At 32.5% G+C, this 20,035-nt stretch overlaps 1 protein-coding gene across 2 annotated transcripts in view; it reads right to left on the bottom strand.

Annotated features, from left to right (window-relative positions):
* LOC118180746 (uncharacterized) overlaps positions 1 to 20,035 on the bottom strand; it is an 87,235-nt gene that overhangs the window by 48,978 nt on the left and 18,222 nt on the right. For both annotated transcript variants that reach the window (XM_085807796.1, XM_085807797.1), the window contains exons 2-4: positions 13,186 to 13,244; positions 8,485 to 8,535; positions 4,507 to 4,549 (exon numbers count right to left, since the gene is read on the bottom strand). In XM_085807796.1, the coding sequence (XP_085663922.1) occupies positions 4,507 to 4,549; positions 8,485 to 8,535; positions 13,186 to 13,193 (102 nt within the window). In that variant the 5' untranslated portion in view covers positions 13,194 to 13,244. The remainder of the gene's footprint in view (positions 1 to 4,506; positions 4,550 to 8,484; positions 8,536 to 13,185; positions 13,245 to 20,035) is intronic.

The following is a 20,035-nucleotide window of genomic DNA, read 5'->3' on the forward strand; positions in this document are numbered from 1 at the left end:
AAATTTCGCACATGGGGCTGCTATAATATCCATTTGTAAGCTTTTTTCATTGCAATTGGCAGTGTACATATACATGTATATCAACCCCTTACCCGGCCTATATTTTCACAATCGTTGGTCTTAGTCATGTCTTCCCATTACAGAAGTGTTTTAAATGACGAAAAATGTTTTGGCTATGTCAAATTTAAAAAAACATAATTTTCGACAACTAACGAAATTTTATTTTTCTTTCATCCTGTACTTGGGAAAGTTTTGTACTCGTTATGAAAAAATAAATTAGAAAAAGTTTGACTCCCGTACGACAAAAACTGACCGGGATATTTTATTCAAAATTTGCAATTTTTGATGTCATTTTCAACTTGCCTTGAGGGATCGAGTAATTACGTTAAAATTATTCGAGGAAACAACTTTAAATAAAATGCAGCAAAAAGTGTGTATAATTTAGCAGGCGATACAAGGAAGTCATGTGTGTCCATATCAGATTTTTAACTATTAATCCTGATTTGATAAAAATCATTATCAAAATGTTGGCTGCTGGAAGCCTAGATTTGGGGGGAGGAGGGTTAGTACTGTAAATTAATAGAGGGAGGGGGCCCAAGACTTTTTTTTGCATAGAGGTCCTAGAGTTCTAATTTCGCCACTGACTGCATAGTAATTGTTTTATTAGGACTCTACTAATACTGCAGTGGCACCGTTGACTTCTAAACAAAATGCCGACAATATTCAATGGAATATTTAAAATTTAGTTTTATACCTTCACGAATGAACGAAAGAAAACCGTTGTGTTTTCTTTGTGAGAATCAGGGCTAAATTTCTACATATAAAAGTACCGGAGCCCTATAGGAGGCTTTCAGAAAAGAGAAATAAGAGTAAATAAATAAATAAAATAACTAATAAAGTCATTAATAATTGAAAAAAAATAAAGTAGTTTATTATTAAACTAACTAAATAATTGATAGATAAAGTAATTAAATAATAAAAATAAAAATTTAATACAATGCAAAGAGATAAATTACAATTTAGTAAGCGATTTTTAATATAATTTTATTACTAAAAATAAAATTTTCAAGATATAATTTCTTCAGAAATTACTGTTCAGTTGACTAAAAGAAGTATATAATTCTTAAAACTGATTTTTAAAAATGTTTGTTTATGCAGTTTGGATAAGTTGAGTTATATCAAGAGCCAACAAGGTGGGGGTGAATTTCGGGTTTGGTTCGCAAGGATGCTATATGCATTAAACTTGAATACACAGCTTGTTTTATGATATTACTTCATAATTTTGAATAGGAAATTGGGACGTGGGCCTTAAGCTTTGAATTTACAACTGACATAAAAAATTTATATGAAACTGTAGGATGTTGGTGGGTGAATGTGTCTTGTAATGTATTAACATGACTCGTTTCATATTTTGAATTACATGTAACTAAACTACCCACATCTATGGCTAAGAACAACTCCTCAATTTTGGCATTATCTGCTGTTACTACTGTTATTCCCCACACTTTTCATTTCCTTTTGTATTTTCCATAGACAGTTTTATTTTATGTTGATGGTTTGTGAAATTACCTTTTTCACTGTTCGGCAATAAATAACTCTTCTTTCTGAAAAGGATTAACCCCAACTAAGTTAATTCTATGTCCTTGATTGTGTGAACTGTTTACATATTAACACTCTAGATTTAATAAATTATATTTATCAAATAGTTTTAAACAGGATCAAAATAAAATTAATGCCTTGTGAGCATATTGTGTAAATAAAATTTGTAACGGAACATTTACAAATTTAAAGCAAAAATTAAATACAAATATTTAACTATTAAATAGTAAAGGCTTTATAAAATGCTCTACAGATCTCTGTAATATATTAAAACACTTTAGATGAAACGAAAATTAATTAGAAAAATTACTTAGGAAAACAAAGAACTTGCACAATTTAAGCTTCACTGCTGCTTTAACTGTTTTCAAGAATCGTCATCAAAATTTTCTTCACAGACATTCTTTTGCTTTGAAACTTAGTTAAGAACATGTATTGCACAAAATCTGTACTACAACAGCAATACAATGAAAAACTGTCATTCAGATTTACACTTTAAATGGTAAAGATATTTTTACATTATTTATGTTACGACAAAAACATAGAAACATCATGCAATTATGCATTGTATGTGTTTTCATGAAATTGACCAGTTTTAGATATGCATGGATACCAAATTTAAATATGCAATATACAGGTAAAAATGGACTGAACAGTAGAATTTAACCGTTCGCGTGTCCCACCGCACAAACTCTGTAATTTTCCCTCTCTCACACCTAAATTTTTATGGAGAACAGCCCGGTGGACGGATTCGAGGGTCCCACACCCCTCTTTCCCTGCCACCAAACTACTCGAGAGGACTTTCAGAAGCATCAGTTTTTCTGCCAGTTAAATATGTAACTATTCATGAAATTATTTATAAATATCTCTGAAAATGCAAGCATATATACTCACAAAGTCCCGTGAATGCCTAAATGGTAGGTGAAGAAGTCTAAACGGTCATTATATTAAATGTGACCTATTTAGCTGTACTACTACAGTTAATTAACTGATATTAACTGTAAACCTACAAATAAATATAATGACCTATTTAACTGTACACATAATTCAAAATACTCTTGACAGGGATATTTTTAATCTATTTAACCAGGAATCATTCATATAGGAGCAGAGTCTTTATTAAAAATGATGGGTGTATATGAGATTATATAGATATATATCAACTACAGACAATTGTAAAGCAGCATGTCTAAAATGTGTATTGTTGAATAAAATTTGGAAAGACACTAAAAGAAATATTTCCTTATATATTATAATAAAATAGCTTCACATCTTAAAGAATACTAATAAATATTTCTTCTCGCCCCTCCCCTAACTCACATTAATAATATGTATGGTGCCCACGATTTAGTACCAATACTTCACTAAAACAAATGCTGCTGTAATTTCAAATAAATCAAAAGGGGCATTAGTTATAATGTGAATATGGTTTTTGAAAATACTTTAAACAAGCCCAAAAACTCATCTCATGCTGGCAAAAATATTTCAGAAAGTGGTTCGGTCAATAGAAAAGATGTAATACTCTGTAATTCGGTATAATACTATATATAAAATATATAATATAATATAAATATAATATAAAAATAATATGCATATAATATAATATAAAAGCTATAATACTCTGCAATAAAATACGTTATTTTAGCGTTAATAATAGATACACAAACTCTAATTTTTGTTGTCATTGATTAAATGAAATCAGATTACCTCAAAATTTCTTCAAGGTGTAATTAAAGGGAACTTGTGAAAACATCTCAGTTTGTTCTGAGCACAAAAACAGTGAGAGCATTTAATTCCATTCAGAACGAAGTGTTATTTAAAAAAGAAATATTTCACTTTATTAATACTCTGAAATGTTGCAGAAAAAGAAAATACATACATTTATACTAATCACTTACTACGTAATTAAAAATATTTGCTTCCGAACTGTAAGAGTAATGGAATAGAATAAATGAGGAGTTCCTCATGACTTTTCCCCAAACCGAAGATGGTCATAGAGATATCCGATAAAAATTGTACTCCAAAATCAGAAAGGCTGCACAAATTAGAATTAAAACAAGGGTGCCTATACCCTTGTTTCAACTTCCATTCAATAATGTTCCTGGGGTTGAAGAGATTTATGATTTAACTTATTTCATGAATTTTTATGTATCTATTACTGTTTATAAGGTGGTGGCGTGCAGTGTCACATTTGCCAACACTTAACCATTCTTCCGAAATGTGCAGGCTTAAAATGAGGTGCGTCAAATGCAAGGCTTAATTCTAAAATTAGAAGTACCGGGGCCCTATAGAAGACCTTCAGTAAAGAGGAAGAAAAATAAATAAAACGACTAATAAAATAATTATTAGCTAAAAAATCAAGTAATTCATTATTAAAATAATTAATAGTTCAAGTAATTAAATAATTAAAATTTAATAAAATGCAAAGATATAAATTAAAATTTAATAAGCCATATTTAATATAATTTTAATACTAAAAATAAAATTTTCATGGCCAAATTTCTACTGAAATTGTTGTTCAGTTACCCAAAAGTGGCTGAGCTTCCTTATTTAGGGTTCCGGTGTGTTCCGGCTAGAATTAGGAATTATCCCCAAAACTGAGAAGTACCGGAGCAGGTCTCCGGCGCAGTGAGAAATCTTTTAGCAACGATGCCAAACTTTTAACAATGCAACCTGCCAAATTAAAAGATCACCTCGAGAAAATACATTCGGATAAAAAGAATAAAAATTTGGATTATTTAAAAAAATTTAAAGAAGCATATGCAGCACGATCACCCTTAAAAGAATTTATTAAACCATCAAATGAAGTTAATAATGATGGCGGGTTAATATGTTCGTACAATATTTTTCTCAATATTGCAATTTATTAAGGCAGGAGGATAGAATGGAGTCATAATTAAATTAACTTACTTCATAAATTTCTTCTATTTCAGCGTCATTTCTTTCAAGTCTTCTGCAAAAATACAAATGGAAAAACAGTCAAAATACTAATTATATACATGAAAACATAGCATTCCAAAGCCCTTCATTTTATCAAGTTATATCTTCATTTCATCTTCATTTTATAACGATTATATATTATACGAATAAAATGGTGAATATCTGTAGCATTTTCAGTGGCAAGAAACATTTGCTTTCAAGTATGTCGCTTGAGAGTTGTTTGTGAATATTTATTAATTCCTCCAAATTTATTAAATATTCCACAAGAGTGAGAAATCTGTTCTAAGATGGATTAAACATTCTGATATTCTGAACAGCAAGCAAATGGTGAATAAAATGGTGAATATCTGTAGCATTTTCAGTGGCAAGAAACATTTGCTTTCAAGTATGTCGCTTGAGAGTTGTTTGTGAATATTTATTAATTCCTCCAAATTTATTAAATATTCCACAAGAGTGAGAAATATGTTCTAAGATGAATTAAACATTCTGATATTCTGAACAGCAAGCAAATGGTGAATAAAATGGTGAATATCTGTAGCATTTTCAGTGGCAAGAAACATTTGCTTTCAAGTATGTCGCTTGAGAGTTGTTTGTGAATATTTATTAATTCCTCCAAATTTAATAAATATTCCACAAGAGTGAGAAATCTGTTCTAAGATGGATTAAACATTCTGGTATTCTGAACAGCAAGCAAAATATTTTTCTAGACATTTTCAGTGCTTCAGGCAGTGCTTTACAGTGGCTAAATCCTTTGTTTGCAAAAACGTTTGTGAACCTTAATATGGTTTTTAATATTAAAACCGCTCATAAAATCCATAACGTAATGTTGAACACAGATTTTCTAAGGAAAATCTGCCTGTATTTTCATTAGCTATGAGATTAACGTTATGTAAGCAACCAGTTCAGTCACTGGATACAGAAGCAGAGAAAAAAAAAAAAGAGAGAGAGAGAGAGAGAGAGAAATAAGACATTACAAATTAACAATGAATTAACATTAACAGTGAAAAATTAATTAACATTAACTCTCATTAACAGTGAAAAATAAATGAATCTCTGTAGTTAAAAGGTATTATGATTGATTGTTTAAGACTTCAAACAACAATGCTAAAACATACAGGAATTCTACATTTATAATAAACATATTTAATTTTCAAGATAACTAGTGTATATAAAATCTCTTTAGTATTACAATCTAAGATTCTAGAATTTTGATTTCCTATGAAGACTGCAGACAGGACAGGTGATGTTCGGTGCCATTATTTAATTACATTAAAAAAAATATCTACCCCCTCAAAGATAGGCAGTCACATTAGGAGCATAGTGACAGCTTTCATTATTCCTCAATTATGAGTTTAACATTAAGGTACTAGCATTCATTACATTTTTGTAAATAAATTTTAACATTTTCAATGATTATATTAAAACACATTCTCAATCGTTAACATTTTTCAAAGACTAGAATTTTTAAATAAATTAATTAAAAATCTCCTTCGTCTTATACAAAAATTTCATAATATTGAAATTTAGACCTTATATAAATATGTATATAGAATGTACAGTGGATGGACAAAAATATGGAAACACCTTGTGAAATGCATGTTTGAAAAGAAAGATTGATTTTAATGAAATATGTAGGTGGCGCTGGTTTTGACTATATACAACTTCGTAAATGTGCTAATTTTAAATAGTCTGTACCTTCGAAAATGTTTCTAAGAAATGGTTGCGACAAAACGCTTCACTGCGCCCCGGTATCCAGCAATGCAGTGGTAGGCACGTTGTTAAAAAATACGTGAATTTCAGGCAAAGCCAAATTTTAGTATTTAATTTGATTTCTGAAGGATTTTGTTTCATGAGGGTGACTGGACCCTCTTTTCGGACACCCTAATTAGTTTAAATAATTTTGCTTATCAGCCCCTTGCTTCTGTTGCTTCTGTTGTTCCTTTTTCGGTCTTCTCAGACTGTCGGTACGGATACTGCCTATTTTGAGTCTTTGCTGGGGCGAAAATCTCGAGTACCTGTTTTGACCAAAGGTTGCCGTACGCGTTTTTTCTGAAGATCGCCTGTTCTCAAACTGTACGGCGAATTGAAACAAATTTTCCAGCGTCTCTGGATTTCGTACCTCCATGAAGTCACGAACAGAAGGAAGCAGACGCGGTAAAATAACTTCAACTGATTCACTATCGGGCCTCTTTCCATATAATAGATTAAATATTTGAATTTTGCGTAAAATAAACTCCGTAAGCTCTTCTGCCTTGACTTGATATTTACTGAAAGGCTACACCTCCAGCTTGGTGCGGTCTTTCACAAATGGGAACGCTTTTAGCAGAGCGTTTCTGAATGTATTCCAGCTGTATGTTTTAGAACCCGGTTCGCCCAGCAGGAATTTTCCGAATTCCACGAACTAACTGAGAGCTTGCTCTTTAAGGTTTACTATAGCAACCGTTACTTTTTGAAGTTCCGGAACAGGAACAGGATGCAACGTGAAATGGAGCTCCAACTGCTCCAAAAAGGACACAACAGAACCTTTGCCATCGAAGGTAGCAGCTAGTTTCATCGCAGCTCGCATGGCCTCGATGATGAATCCGAATCCTTCCATCGGCTTTGCTGGTGCCGGCGGGATTTGTTAGAAGAGGCTAACGTGAATTTTCCATAGTCCAAAGACATCATTCGATGATACTTTGGGAGCCACTATAATGTTCCTAAATACTTGGACTATGCTAAACGTAGAGGAACCTAGTGAACTATGCAGCGACTTATCGCTGGGTTCACGTGTTAAATGACAAAGTTCAGTTAGAGCATTAAGCATTTCAAGCCGCATTATTTTGAGCTTCGTAAAGAATCAAAGTGAAATGCGGATAAAATATCACTTAGACGACAAAAGGTATATAACTGAAAGCCGCTCACAAGAGGAATCTCGTGATCCAAGTCTTAAAGTGATCAACCCCCAACATTTGCTAACTATTTTCAAAAAACACTGTTTATCTTTGATACTGGATTTTATAAGAACTTTACTTTAAGCATTTAAAACTAAGGTATGTGATTTCGATTCGGTTTTTTAAAGTAATAGAGTATAATAAACTTCACAAATTTATAATCCTTATATAGATAAATTTTTTCTCTTTAATTTGATATTAGTCTTTCCCCATAAAATTAAGTATAATTAAAGTTATAAGCAAATTTAAAATAAATGTATAGTAATATTTTAAATGTAAAATCTTTAGAACGTCAATGTTGTTATATTTATTTTGCTTATAAAGTTATAATTTTGTACCCTTATTTCTCAAATTTAATAGTTTATTTTATAAAAAATATATAAATATTTAATATAGAAATTAAGTGCAAAATTTTTTCCTTCTATTGATACAAATCTTAGTCCAAAATATTGATATATATTCAAAATATGTTTTAATGTATTTTCATTTATAAATTTAATATCTAAATTCACAGTATTTCATTTTTAATCAAGCACATGCATTAAAATAAAACAGTAGACGCAAAAATATATAAACATTTATAATAAATAATTTTTCAACCTAATATAATATCATAACATATTATTAATACTTAATATTTATCCTCAAATATTTTTTAAATTTATTTTAGACAAAGTAGCAGTAAACCACTTAACTGCCTAATACGTTAATAAGTTTATTTGCATTTTTTCATCCTGGTATAAATTGAATTTGCCACAATGACCCACTAAACGTTAAGTATTTAAAGGATAACACCTGTTGAAAATAATTCCATCTAGTTAAAAATTTACTAATTTTACACTACCATAACACCAATAGATATTAAATTTCTAACTTCCATCCTAATTAAGCTACCTAAATAGAATTAGCACCATTGCATTTTAAATAAAATTGTGAATCCATAGAGTAGATATCCTATATAATTATATTAACTCAATAAGAAATAACAATGAATTCCTTAAATGCAAATACCTACCGTTCAATGTATGATTCAAGAGTTTCATCGTCTGATTTTTTTTCATTTCTCCTGAAATCAAAGAATCAAATAAGAATACTTACAAAATTGAAGAAGTCTATGATAAATGTTTAAAATTACTTAAAACTAAAAAATACCGAAAGAAACGTCGTTCAACTGACTTCTTTCTCAAAATTAAAAATCTAGCTGACTTTCTCAAAGATACTAACAAACAATTTTAATCAATTTTAAACAATCTCATACAATACAATTTTAATTACAAGTCTACCAAAAATAACTAACTAAATGCAAAATTTGTGACAATACGGCTGTATACCATACCTTAAATGCGAAAAATCATAATACTTTACCAGAAAATCTTTCATTCACCCATTCATATCAAATTCCTAATGAAGACTCAAGTTCCAATGTACCTATACAACGTTTGGAATAAGTAAAAAATATGGCTACTTCCCCAATATCAAGAAAACTTATAAAGAAAGTTTTACAAAATAACTCTACATCTCAAAGTCAACAATTACTTTTAGAACAAAATGTTCAAAGTAATACAGAAAGTGATACAAGTACACCAAGTAGCAATTTTCTTGAAATATTTTCCTGGTCAGATCCAAATCAGCCTTATAACCAGGGAAAGAGTTCATCGACAATCAAAGAGATCGACAACCATACTTCAATTGAGAGGCATAACACTGTCACTATACCAACAAGAATAGGATCTGATAATCTAGGACCCGATATTACAATCAATGAACATACTCAAATTCTATGTAATGATAAACAATGCGATCTTAATGTTTCATCGCCAATCAACTACACCAATGAATTCGATTTAGTAAATAACTATGTCAACTTCAAGACTATATAGAAAAGTACATTCCCACTGCAAATCTAGGTGTAAAGATTTCCAAAATGACCAATACTAAAAACGGAAGATTAGCAATTTCATGTCCGAGCAACGAAGATGAAGATAATAAGCAAAATTAATTCCACTGAAGAAAATAAATACACATCAGAAACATTATTACCTTACGAATTCCAAGCAAAAGGACACCAAAGTGAATCATCCACAATCTACCAGTGCACACTACAGAACAAGAAATTACTGATTTAATCTTAAATAATTTCCAATTAAATAACGTAGGTTTTTAAACCACTATTTAAACTTGACGACTAAAGAAATAATGGAATCAAATGGATCATACAATGCTCCCCATATGCCTTTACAATTCTAACTAATAGAGGTATTTTTCACGATAAATAGAGAAATCATATAATAATCAAATATCTTGGAATCAAAAACGGTGCTTTATTTGCCAAGATTTTAAGTATATTAGCAGAAATTCCACCTTTTGTAACTATTGTGCATTTTATGGCGAAGAACAATATAAACGGCTGCGCAGCAAAAAATCCCAAGTGCATCAACTGTTTATTATACAACGAATCCAATTATGTAAACTTAGATACAAACCATTCAACCTATGCACCTAATGCCATATGTATCAAGGAGAACGATAAAAAGTTAAGGCAAGGACCAATTATGTAAACTTAGATACAAAAGAATAAAACTATAGAACAACAAAAGAATAAACTTAGATAAAGAACAACAAAAGAAACAAAAGAATAAACTTAGATACAAAAGAATCCAATTATGTAAACTTAGATACAAACCATTCAACCTATGCACTTAATGCCATATGTATCAAGGAGAACGATAAAAAGTTAAGGCAAGGACCAATTATGTAAACTTAGATACAAAAGAATAAAACTATAGAACAACAAAAGAATAAACTTAGATAAAGAACAACAAAAGAAACAAAAGAATAAACTTAGATACAAAAGAATCCAATTATGTAAACTTAGATACAAACCATTCAACCTATGCACTTAATGCCATATGTATCAAGGAGAACGATAAAAAGTTAAGGCAAGGACCAATTATGTAAACTTAGATACAAAAGAATAAAACTATAGAACAACAAAAGAATAAACTTAGATAAAGAACAACAAAAGAAACAAAAGAATAAACTTAGATACAAAAGAATCCAATTATGTAAACTTAGATACAAACCATTCAACCTATGCACCTAATGCCATATGTATCAAGGAGAACGATAAAAAGTTAAGGCAAGGACCAATTATGTAAACTTAGATACAAAAGAATAAAACTATAGAACAACAAAAGAATAAACTTAGATAAAGAACAACAAAAGAAACAAAAGAATAAACTTAGATACAAAAGAATCCAATTATGTAAACTTAGATACAAACCATTCAACCTATGCACCTAATGCATATGTATCAAGGAGAACGATAAAAAGTTAAGGCAAGGACACAATACAACGATATCGATTAACTATAGTGACAGTTTTATATTTTCTCTCAATTGCAGTTCTCCAAAAGGAAAAAATTGGATACTTTATCTTCAAAATTGAAAGACTCTAAGAATGATTTTTCAAAGGACTTTTATGGATGAAACTGGATGTTAATTATCCTTTTCTTGAAGCTAAGTTTCTGGAACTGCCTTGAATTAATACCGGGTCAACACTGGTAAAGTACCAACAAAAGTAGATTCTCTACAGATGTAAGCAGACCGATTATGACTGAACTTATTTGATCAACAATCCTTGTACTAAACTTTAACAAGTGCGGACTTTAGCAAGTGTGATTTACTAACACAGGAAACAAATAAGCAATGATAACTAGATTACATCATATTCAAAATTTAATTACTTTCTCAAGAACTTTAAAGACAGCTTTTTATTTTTAGTCCAAAGGGGCTTTGTTCCTGAAGGACTATTGTCTTCGTTTTGCGATTTTGCGTTGAAACCTTTAAAAGGCTGTATCACTTTTCAAACCGTTGCCACCAAATACTATCGCCATGTATTATATTTGAAGAAATTAAATAATGAAGAATCTGCATAAATGTATGTATGTTTCTCGCTTTGTGATAAAACAACGCTATCTAGAAGCTATCCAATTTTGAATGACGTAATCCTGCTGCGAATATGGGCATCTGAAAGCCCAAATTTGGAAGTTGAAATTTGTTTTATTATAGATTTCATATTTTGTAAAACTTTAAATAATTTTTGATTAACAAACTCAACGATTTAAAAGCGAGCAATGACAACACTCTATGGGGGGGGGGAAGAGACCTTTTTATTTCAGAGCGCGGAACTGTGTATCTGGAATTCTAAAGATATGCTCATTTTAAAATTATTTTGCGACATTGCTGTTAAACTGAATTTTATGGTTTAAGTGAAGAGAACATGATATTTAATAAATAAAGGTAACACACAAAACGTTAAAAAAGCGCCCCTTTGGACGTAATTTAAAATCAGAAACCTTTCAGGTTTTTTTTAAATTTTTATTCCTTTTTCTTTCCTGTTCTCTTTTAAATTTTATTATTATTATCTACTCTTCAGATTTCCATCTTTAAAAATACTATCACATGTATTGTATTATCATATGAATATGTATTTTAAAGTAATGTCAATGCCATGAAATTCTGTAAACACCACCTGTACTAAATTTTTAATTATTATTTAACTATTACTAATTTATTATTACTAATTTATTATTATAATTTATTATTATTATTTAACTATTACTAAATTTTACTAAACGCCCGCGACTTGATGATGAGACTAGTCCCAGCAGACGAGGCTGTTCTGGCGGTGTGGAGTGTTCCTTGTTGTGCCACGCAGAACGTTTGGCTTTGTTAACCGTTATGACAAAGTCTAGAAAAGGGTTAAAGTACTCTTTATTCACTCCCGTAGGGACCTTCACAGACGGTTCCTTCCTGGACGTACAGGGAAGCCTCCACTCGGGCTTCAAATCAAGATAAGAAAAATAAGAAACTAATCTAATACTGACTTAGCCGAACCTAGACACAAATACCTAACGTAGTTGGCCCTTAATTTAACTTAGCCGGCGATTATCAACAAGCACGTAGAATACGGCCAGTGTAGTAGGTTTACTAACGAAGTAGCCTGACGGCAAACAGGCGCAACTAGACTCCTAAGACCTCCTACTGAAGTAAGCTGAAGCTTCCTTAAATACTCCTGATACCAAATTTACATTCAACGCGATTCTAAAATACTTGCTTTCGTAGGGAGTTGTAAGTAGAAAAGAAGAATTGAAAGGAAATCGTTTCGGAATTAAAAATAACTGTTATAAAATTAAAATACACCTTACAAATTATTTTTTTATTTGAATAATTTTAATTAGTTCACTTAATTTGTCTTATGAAATCATGAAAAGTAACGTTCTCTTTCCGAGACATTCATCTTTTAATTTAAATTATACGCCAAGGACTATTTGTACCTTATCTTTTTTTTTGGGGGGGGGGATTATTTTGCGTTATCTTTAAGTATTTATGCATTCAATACAAGAAAAATGTTTAATACATTTGAATAAAATATTTATGTTCATAGTTATTTCAATACAAATTTTAATACTCTTTCAAGATAACTTTAAAAACATTCAGTTAAAATTGTCAGAATATCAGTTTCTCATTTGTATTACTAAGTGTGTATGCAAATGATCGAATTTTCTTTTTCTTACTTCAGACTGTTGCAGTATTCAAAATATGCTCTTTCAGTCTCTTACATTTAAAAAAATATACTGCTTCAGACTTATAACTATATAATTACATTCATTCAATAAGAAATAACAATGAATTCCATAAATGCAAATACATACTCCGCCATCTCTGGTAATAGAAATCCAATCCTACACTTTATATATTTCTGATCTTGCTCCTGAAATGAAAGATTCAAATAAGAATAGTTACAAAATTGAAAAAGTCTATGATAAACGTTTAAAATTACTTAAACTAAAAAATATCGAAAGAAATGTCTTTCAACTGACTTCTTTCTCAAAATTAAAAATCTAGCTGACTTTCTCCAAGATACTAATGCGTGCGTACGGGTTCGTAATAAATTGAATGCACAAGTCTGATGAAAAGTTAATAAAATTTATTCTTATCAGAAGAAATAAATAAAACAAAATGCTGAAATTTTTCTTCACAGATATTCGTTCAATATCACACAGTAGTTATATATTAAACTACTAAAACGTTAAAAGTTCTGTTAAACAGAACGCAATTCAAGCGCAAATAAAGCTAATCCGATGTCACCGCGAATTCGCTACGATCAACAGCTTAGTAAACAACTGAACGGAGATGTTTTTCTCCGGCTTTTATAAGCTTTTTTTAATCAGTCACGAGAAGCTTCTAGTAAGTTCTCGAGGTTTCTGGAAAGCAATAGAGCAGAATCGCAGTTACAGCTAACACACAAGTGCATTATTTCAATGCAAATATAAATTACGAGATATCTATATTTATTAAACACGCGTACTTCTGTATTTCTACCTTTTTCGGCGTAGCTTTCTCTTAAAGGCTCGTCACGCGCTACATTACACGGAGAAACAAAACAAGTTTCATTACAAGTCTACCAAAAATATCTAACTAAATACAAAATCCGTAACACGTCCCGGGCAGTACAATCCCTGGACAGGAAGCCAAATTTACAAATAAAGCATCAATGCGATAACAAACATTATATTACAATAATTGCAATAAGTAACATAAAACAAATTAAATACTAAACAGAAATCAAATGCTTTCAAATACTAAATACAAATCAAATACTATCAAATACTAAATGCAAATCAAGTACTATCAAATTTAGAAACAAGAAGGACCATGGGTTTATACTATTTAACATTATATACACTACGTACTACGGCCATAGTAAGGAAATAACCTGTCGTAATGAACGACTTTAGGCTTAGAGTTCGATGACGTAGGGATCCGTAGGGTTTAGGACTGTGTACTGACCATCCCAAGACGACTTTAACGCCACTGTGAGAGCTCCCGACCTAAGCATTAACCTAACGGGATTCTAGCTCCAACAGCGGAAAATGATGTACAACTCTAGCTGCAGCCACAGCCCAACAGACCAACGGCATTTTTTAAAATCATAATCAAAGAAAAACAGTTTACAGATACATTGCAAAATTGAGTTTAGACGCACTTTGCAGTATGTGCAGTGTATGCATTCATATTGAAATGGGTAGATGCAATTATAAGATCAATGGAAGATCCCAAGGTGACTGTAGTTTAGGACTGAGTCCTTTCCGTCGAGTCGGATTCTACAACCACACCTTGTCTCCTTCGTTGAATGGATGTCCAGTAGCTCTGGTGTCCTATCAGGTCTTCATCTTCTCCGTCGCCAAGTTGACTCGCTCTCGAGCAAAATTGTGCATCATTTCAAACCGGGTTTGGACATCTTGGATGTGTTCCTCAGGCGATGAAGGCACATCCGGAGGGCAACCAAACAAGAGATCTCATGAAAGACGAGGGCCACGACCAACGAGCCTCTGGGATGGAGAATAGCCAGTAGTCTCGTGTTTCTCTTCAACCCTAGTATGATTTCGGCAGCTTTTTGAGCAGAGTCTTTCAGACAGGGCGTCGGCGTTTCCAGGTGAGTGTCCCTTCTGATGATGGGGAGTTATGTCCTCTGATGATGAAAGTAGTTTCTTGTTTTTAGAAGTCCAAGGAAAAATTGCATTTCCTTTAAAAGTCTAAGCCTAGAATGCAAGGATCCGTAATATCTGCCACATACGCCATGTGATAGTAGGCGGCACTTCCACGCGTGATGTTCACATTGAACTTCCCATCTATGTTGATTTTTTCACAAGACGCAGTCTGGAGGGTAACACAGGATGGCGTCCAAAAAAATTTTTTTTTAAATTGTTGTGCTAAATCTTTCCGAATGATGGTAAAATTAGCTCCTGTGTCAATGATCATATTGCAAGGAACTCCATCGATATGCCCATTGATGGATAGTCCATTACTGTTGCCACTCACTGCAGAAATCTTGAGCGCTTTAAAAGGGGGTTTTTCACTATCGTTCAAACTCCGCTCCGCGATATGGTCATTAATTTGTTTCCTGTATTAATTTGTTTGCTGTAAATGGTTTTATCTTCCGTGCCCTGGGGTGTTCTGCAGTTCCCTCGTACGCGGCCTTCAGCTCCGCAGTTCCAATATTTTGGTTTCTTGTCACTCCTTTTCCATCTCAAGGCATTTAATTGTCTGTTTATATCGTCTGCCTTATTTTTCCGTGTTCTGGAGTATTCTGCAGTTCCTTCGTATGTGGCCTTCAGCACCGCAGCTCCAGCACTTTAGGGTCGGTTTCTTGTCACTAATATTCCGTCTCAAGGCATTGAGTTGTCTGATTAAATACTCTGTCTTATTTTTCGTGCCCAGAGGTATTCTGCAGTTCTTTCGTACGTGGCCTTCAACACCACATTTTCTACATTTTAGAGTGAGTTTCTTCTCACTTCTACACCGTAGCACGCGTCAACTTGTCTGGATAAATCATCTAAACGAGCCATCAATTGCTCCACTGGCTCGTGGACTTGCACAGCTCTGACTGGGTAGTGATCTCAACGAGTTGTTTGCTGGGTTGCCTCGAATTTCATGGCGTACACTAGAGCCCTTTTTACGTCCTTGACACCCGCCATTGGCACAGCATTCTGGATTTCGGGATGCCGGATGCCCTGGATAAAGTACTGCAGGGAGAGGATTTCCCTTGTTCCTGTCGGGCAGTTCGAAAAAGCGAAGTGAGATAGCCTTTCAACATACGTGGCGAGCTCCTGGAGTGTTTCCGTGGGCTTCTGTTGACGGGATTTTGAGTCTACTGTAGACTTTCAAACATTTCGTCCCAAAGCGCAGCTCCAACACGCCGGGCAGAGCTTCGAAATCCAGCCTTTGGATATTCGGGAAGAGTCTGAGGCATATCCGCTGCGTTTGCTCTGAAAGAAGAGGCGAGATTACAGGCATTAGCTTGGGAATCCTATCCATTCGTATCCGCCACTATAGAAAATTGTGTCTTATACACTTGCCAGGAGATCTTCCCATCATAAGTGGATAGCTTCAGAGAGGGACAAGCGGGCAAGGGTAGGAATTTTAAACCTTCAGAATTTTTTCCTGCTGTCGCTATGCACATCATTTAAGTTGTCAACTTCTTTGGCGACGGCAGCAGAAACCCTGTCATGAATTTGTTGTTCTACGGCAGAAATTCTCTCTTCTATTTGTTCTTTCACAAAAGAAATACTGTAATCGATTTGTTGTTCTACGGCAGAAACTCTATTCTTCTATTTATTCCTTGACAGAAGAAACTTTCTCTTCAATTTGTCTAAATTTACTTTCAACCATATCCATTCTATTCTCCATAGCCTCAAGTTTGTTTTCTATTATGCAGGTAATTTCTCTTTTCATTCTTGACCTGCTTCAATCTTTTCTTGACCAACGTCCATCTTTACTTGATCCGCTTTCATCTCTTCTTTAACGGATTGTTACCAGCTACATTTCTTCTTTAACAGCTTTCATCTCTACTTTGACTGATTCTTGAACAACATTCATCTCTAATTTAACAGAATTTTTCATCTCTTCTTTAAATGCAGCAAAGGCTGCCATGAATTGCCGTAAGTGTTCTTCCATCCCTCTTGTGATTGGCATTCAAATCTTACTTCTGACATCAAAAAGGTTTGCGTGCGTACGGGTTCGTAATAGACTGAATGCACAAGTCTGATGAAAAGTTAATAAAATTTATTCTTATCACAAGAAATAAAACAAAATGTTGAAGTGCTTCCTCACAGATATTCGTGCAAAATCACAATATCAGACGGTAGTTATATTTTAAACTATTAAAACGTCAAGAGCAGAAAAAGCTAATCCGATCTCACTGCGAATTCGCTAAAATCAATAACTTAAGTAAAGAACTGAACTGAGATGTTTTTCTTCGGCTTTTATAAGCTTTTTAATTTCTAGAGGTTTCTGGAAAGCAAAACACAGTCACACACACACAGTCGCATTATTTGAATCCAAATACAAATTACGAGACATTTATTTAATACAGGGTTCGTACACATTTCTGCATACGGAAATTAAGTGCTTTTAAGGACTTTTAAGGACCATTAATGAAAAAAATTAAGGACCTATGAGCAAATGGGAACTGATTAAATTCAATTAAAAATATTATATCTATGCCTGAACGTGAGTCGGATGCATTATTATTAAACATAACTTAATTAACATAATTATTAATACGTTTGAGAATAAAATTAATTTTATGAAATTTATCAAGTAGCATTAAATATTTTACACTTATAATAACTGGACATATTTGAAAGAAGATAAGTGACGTTTTAGTTACATTTTATTAACAGTTAGCCTTTTTTTTTTTTTTTTTTTTTTTTTTTAATGTCTCGTTTTGTCACATACTTGCTCAGTCTAGAGGTTTAGTAGATAGCAAGTAGATTTTATGTCAAGCAGTATAGGTTAAAATGAGCATTAAAATCATAATCAGCATGATTCATAACAAAAGACTGGCTGTTGTCACCGCTCCTGCTTGCCTAATAGAGAAACCTGCTGATTAGAACAAGCCTGATGTAGGCACAGTTAGCAAGTTTTGAAAGTTAGCTGACTTCTGTCTGACGTTGTTAGTGTCGTAGCTTCGTGTAGAGTTCCAGAGGTTGTAACTCAGTTAATATACTTTAAAGTTAAGCCACTAAAGCATTAGCGGTGATAAGTTGTTTTGCATTAAGTCTCACTAGATGCAAAGAATAAGTTTCACATGAATTTTTATATTTTTGTGTTTTACCTTGTGACCACGGTAAAGGTTAACACGTTGAGCCCGGCGCCGAATTTGCTGTCCATTCCGTTCGGCCAGCAGCGAGCGATCAAGCGGTGCAATATTGCCGACTTAAATTATTCATAAATTATACAAAAAGGAAGGAGACGCACATAAAGTCCGAAAGTATTGCTCGAAATGTTATGATGACAATTCAAAATTATTTGGATGCAAGATAGCCAAAAAAGTTACCAAAATAGTTGTTTCGTATTGTAATATGTGTAAAGCTAAGTCGTATTTTTGTTTAGAATGTTTCAGTAAATTTCATTAAAACTACATTTGATCACATATCAGTGAGACTATACTTATTTTTTAACTTTAATACTGAAGGTCCGCGGACCAACGCCATCCAAACGAAAATTCCAGTGCCGGTTCCCAGGGACCGACACAGGGCTCGGCGCGTTAAGGCAATAACTTGCTGTAATATAGAGAGCTAATTTTTAAGGGAATGCATTTAGTTATAATTAAATTAGGCATTAGATAACCTAGTCATTATGGATTACCTTAGTCATTATGGATTTACATGGCCACTATTAAATTTATTTTTTAATAATATTTGATAAAAAAAACCCTATTAATATCACAATCTCATAAAATTTCGCAGTTTAAAATGCATGCAATTTATGACATTGATTATTTAAACAATATTAGGATAATTACACATTATAAGCTACAAGACATAAAACTCAACAAAATAATTATGCGTCTTTTTAATTTGAAGGCCTGCCCAGACATTTTGGCTAATATATATCGATTTCCTTCTCCTTACGCATGTTTTCTAACAATTAAATTTTGTCTCAATATGCAAAACAATGTTTTCATTAGTTTCTGCATGTTTTATCTCCTAACTGCCAACCTCTTCACCTATGAGGGTTTACTTGATCTGGTAAAAGTTAAATAGTCCGACCCCCCCCCCCGACAGACGTGAAACAAATTATCACTATGTCTGAAATTAACTATAAATCAGATAATAAATTTAAATAAAGGTTTAAATAAGCTTCTTATTTAAAAAGAACTTGGAACATAGAGGCATGTTCTTATGCTAACAAAATAAAATACAGTTTGTGGTGATATAATTAAATAAGAAGAGTGAAATTCAAACTAAAAATATGGACTAGTGGTCAAAAACTATACAATTTAATTTCAATTTAATCTGGTTCAGTAACTCTATTGTCATAATAAACTCAAATGTCAGCATCAGTAATGGAAAGACTAATAATTACAAATCATCAGAGCTGACAGGAACTAATGCAGGGAGCATGTGGAGTTCAGAAACACTCGTCTTACACTCCAAAAAACTCAGTTTAAAAACTGTCTAAGTGATTTGCATTCTGATGAGGAAATAGAAATGGGAAATTATAGTAAAGGCTGAAACTGTAAACAACTGGGTAATTTACATAATAATAACTGTACATATCTTTGAAGAATAATTGTCTTTCTCTTTACATATTTAGTTTCTTTTTTCAACACTTTTCCTTTTCGCTTTAATTTTTTTAGATTTAATTAAAGACTTCTGTTATTCTAAAAGACTAAATGCCATACATTCTAAAGAACATTCAGAAGAAGTATGAAATACATATGATAAGGTCTGGTCATAGAGCTGGTGTGGCATAATTTTTAGAATTTAGGGACACACTTAGCCAAAAAATCTAGAAATGGCAAAACTTTTAGAATTTAGAGCAAGCATTGAAAGCAGAATTTAGAAAGGCACCAGGCATCAGAATTTAGGATCCACAGAGACTGCATCATGTGGCAAAATGCCTAGCGCCAGCTCTGTGTATGATGCATTAAGACATATTAGATGAATCCTTTGAATTGTCAGTTTTCAATTTCTTTATTAATAAAAAAATTCC

This window comes from Stegodyphus dumicola, chromosome X1 (assembly GCF_044657685.1).
Source record: "Stegodyphus dumicola isolate Sdum_Otavi_A_Nest chromosome X1, ASM4465768v1".
NCBI lineage: Eukaryota > Metazoa > Arthropoda > Arachnida > Araneae > Eresidae > Stegodyphus > Stegodyphus dumicola.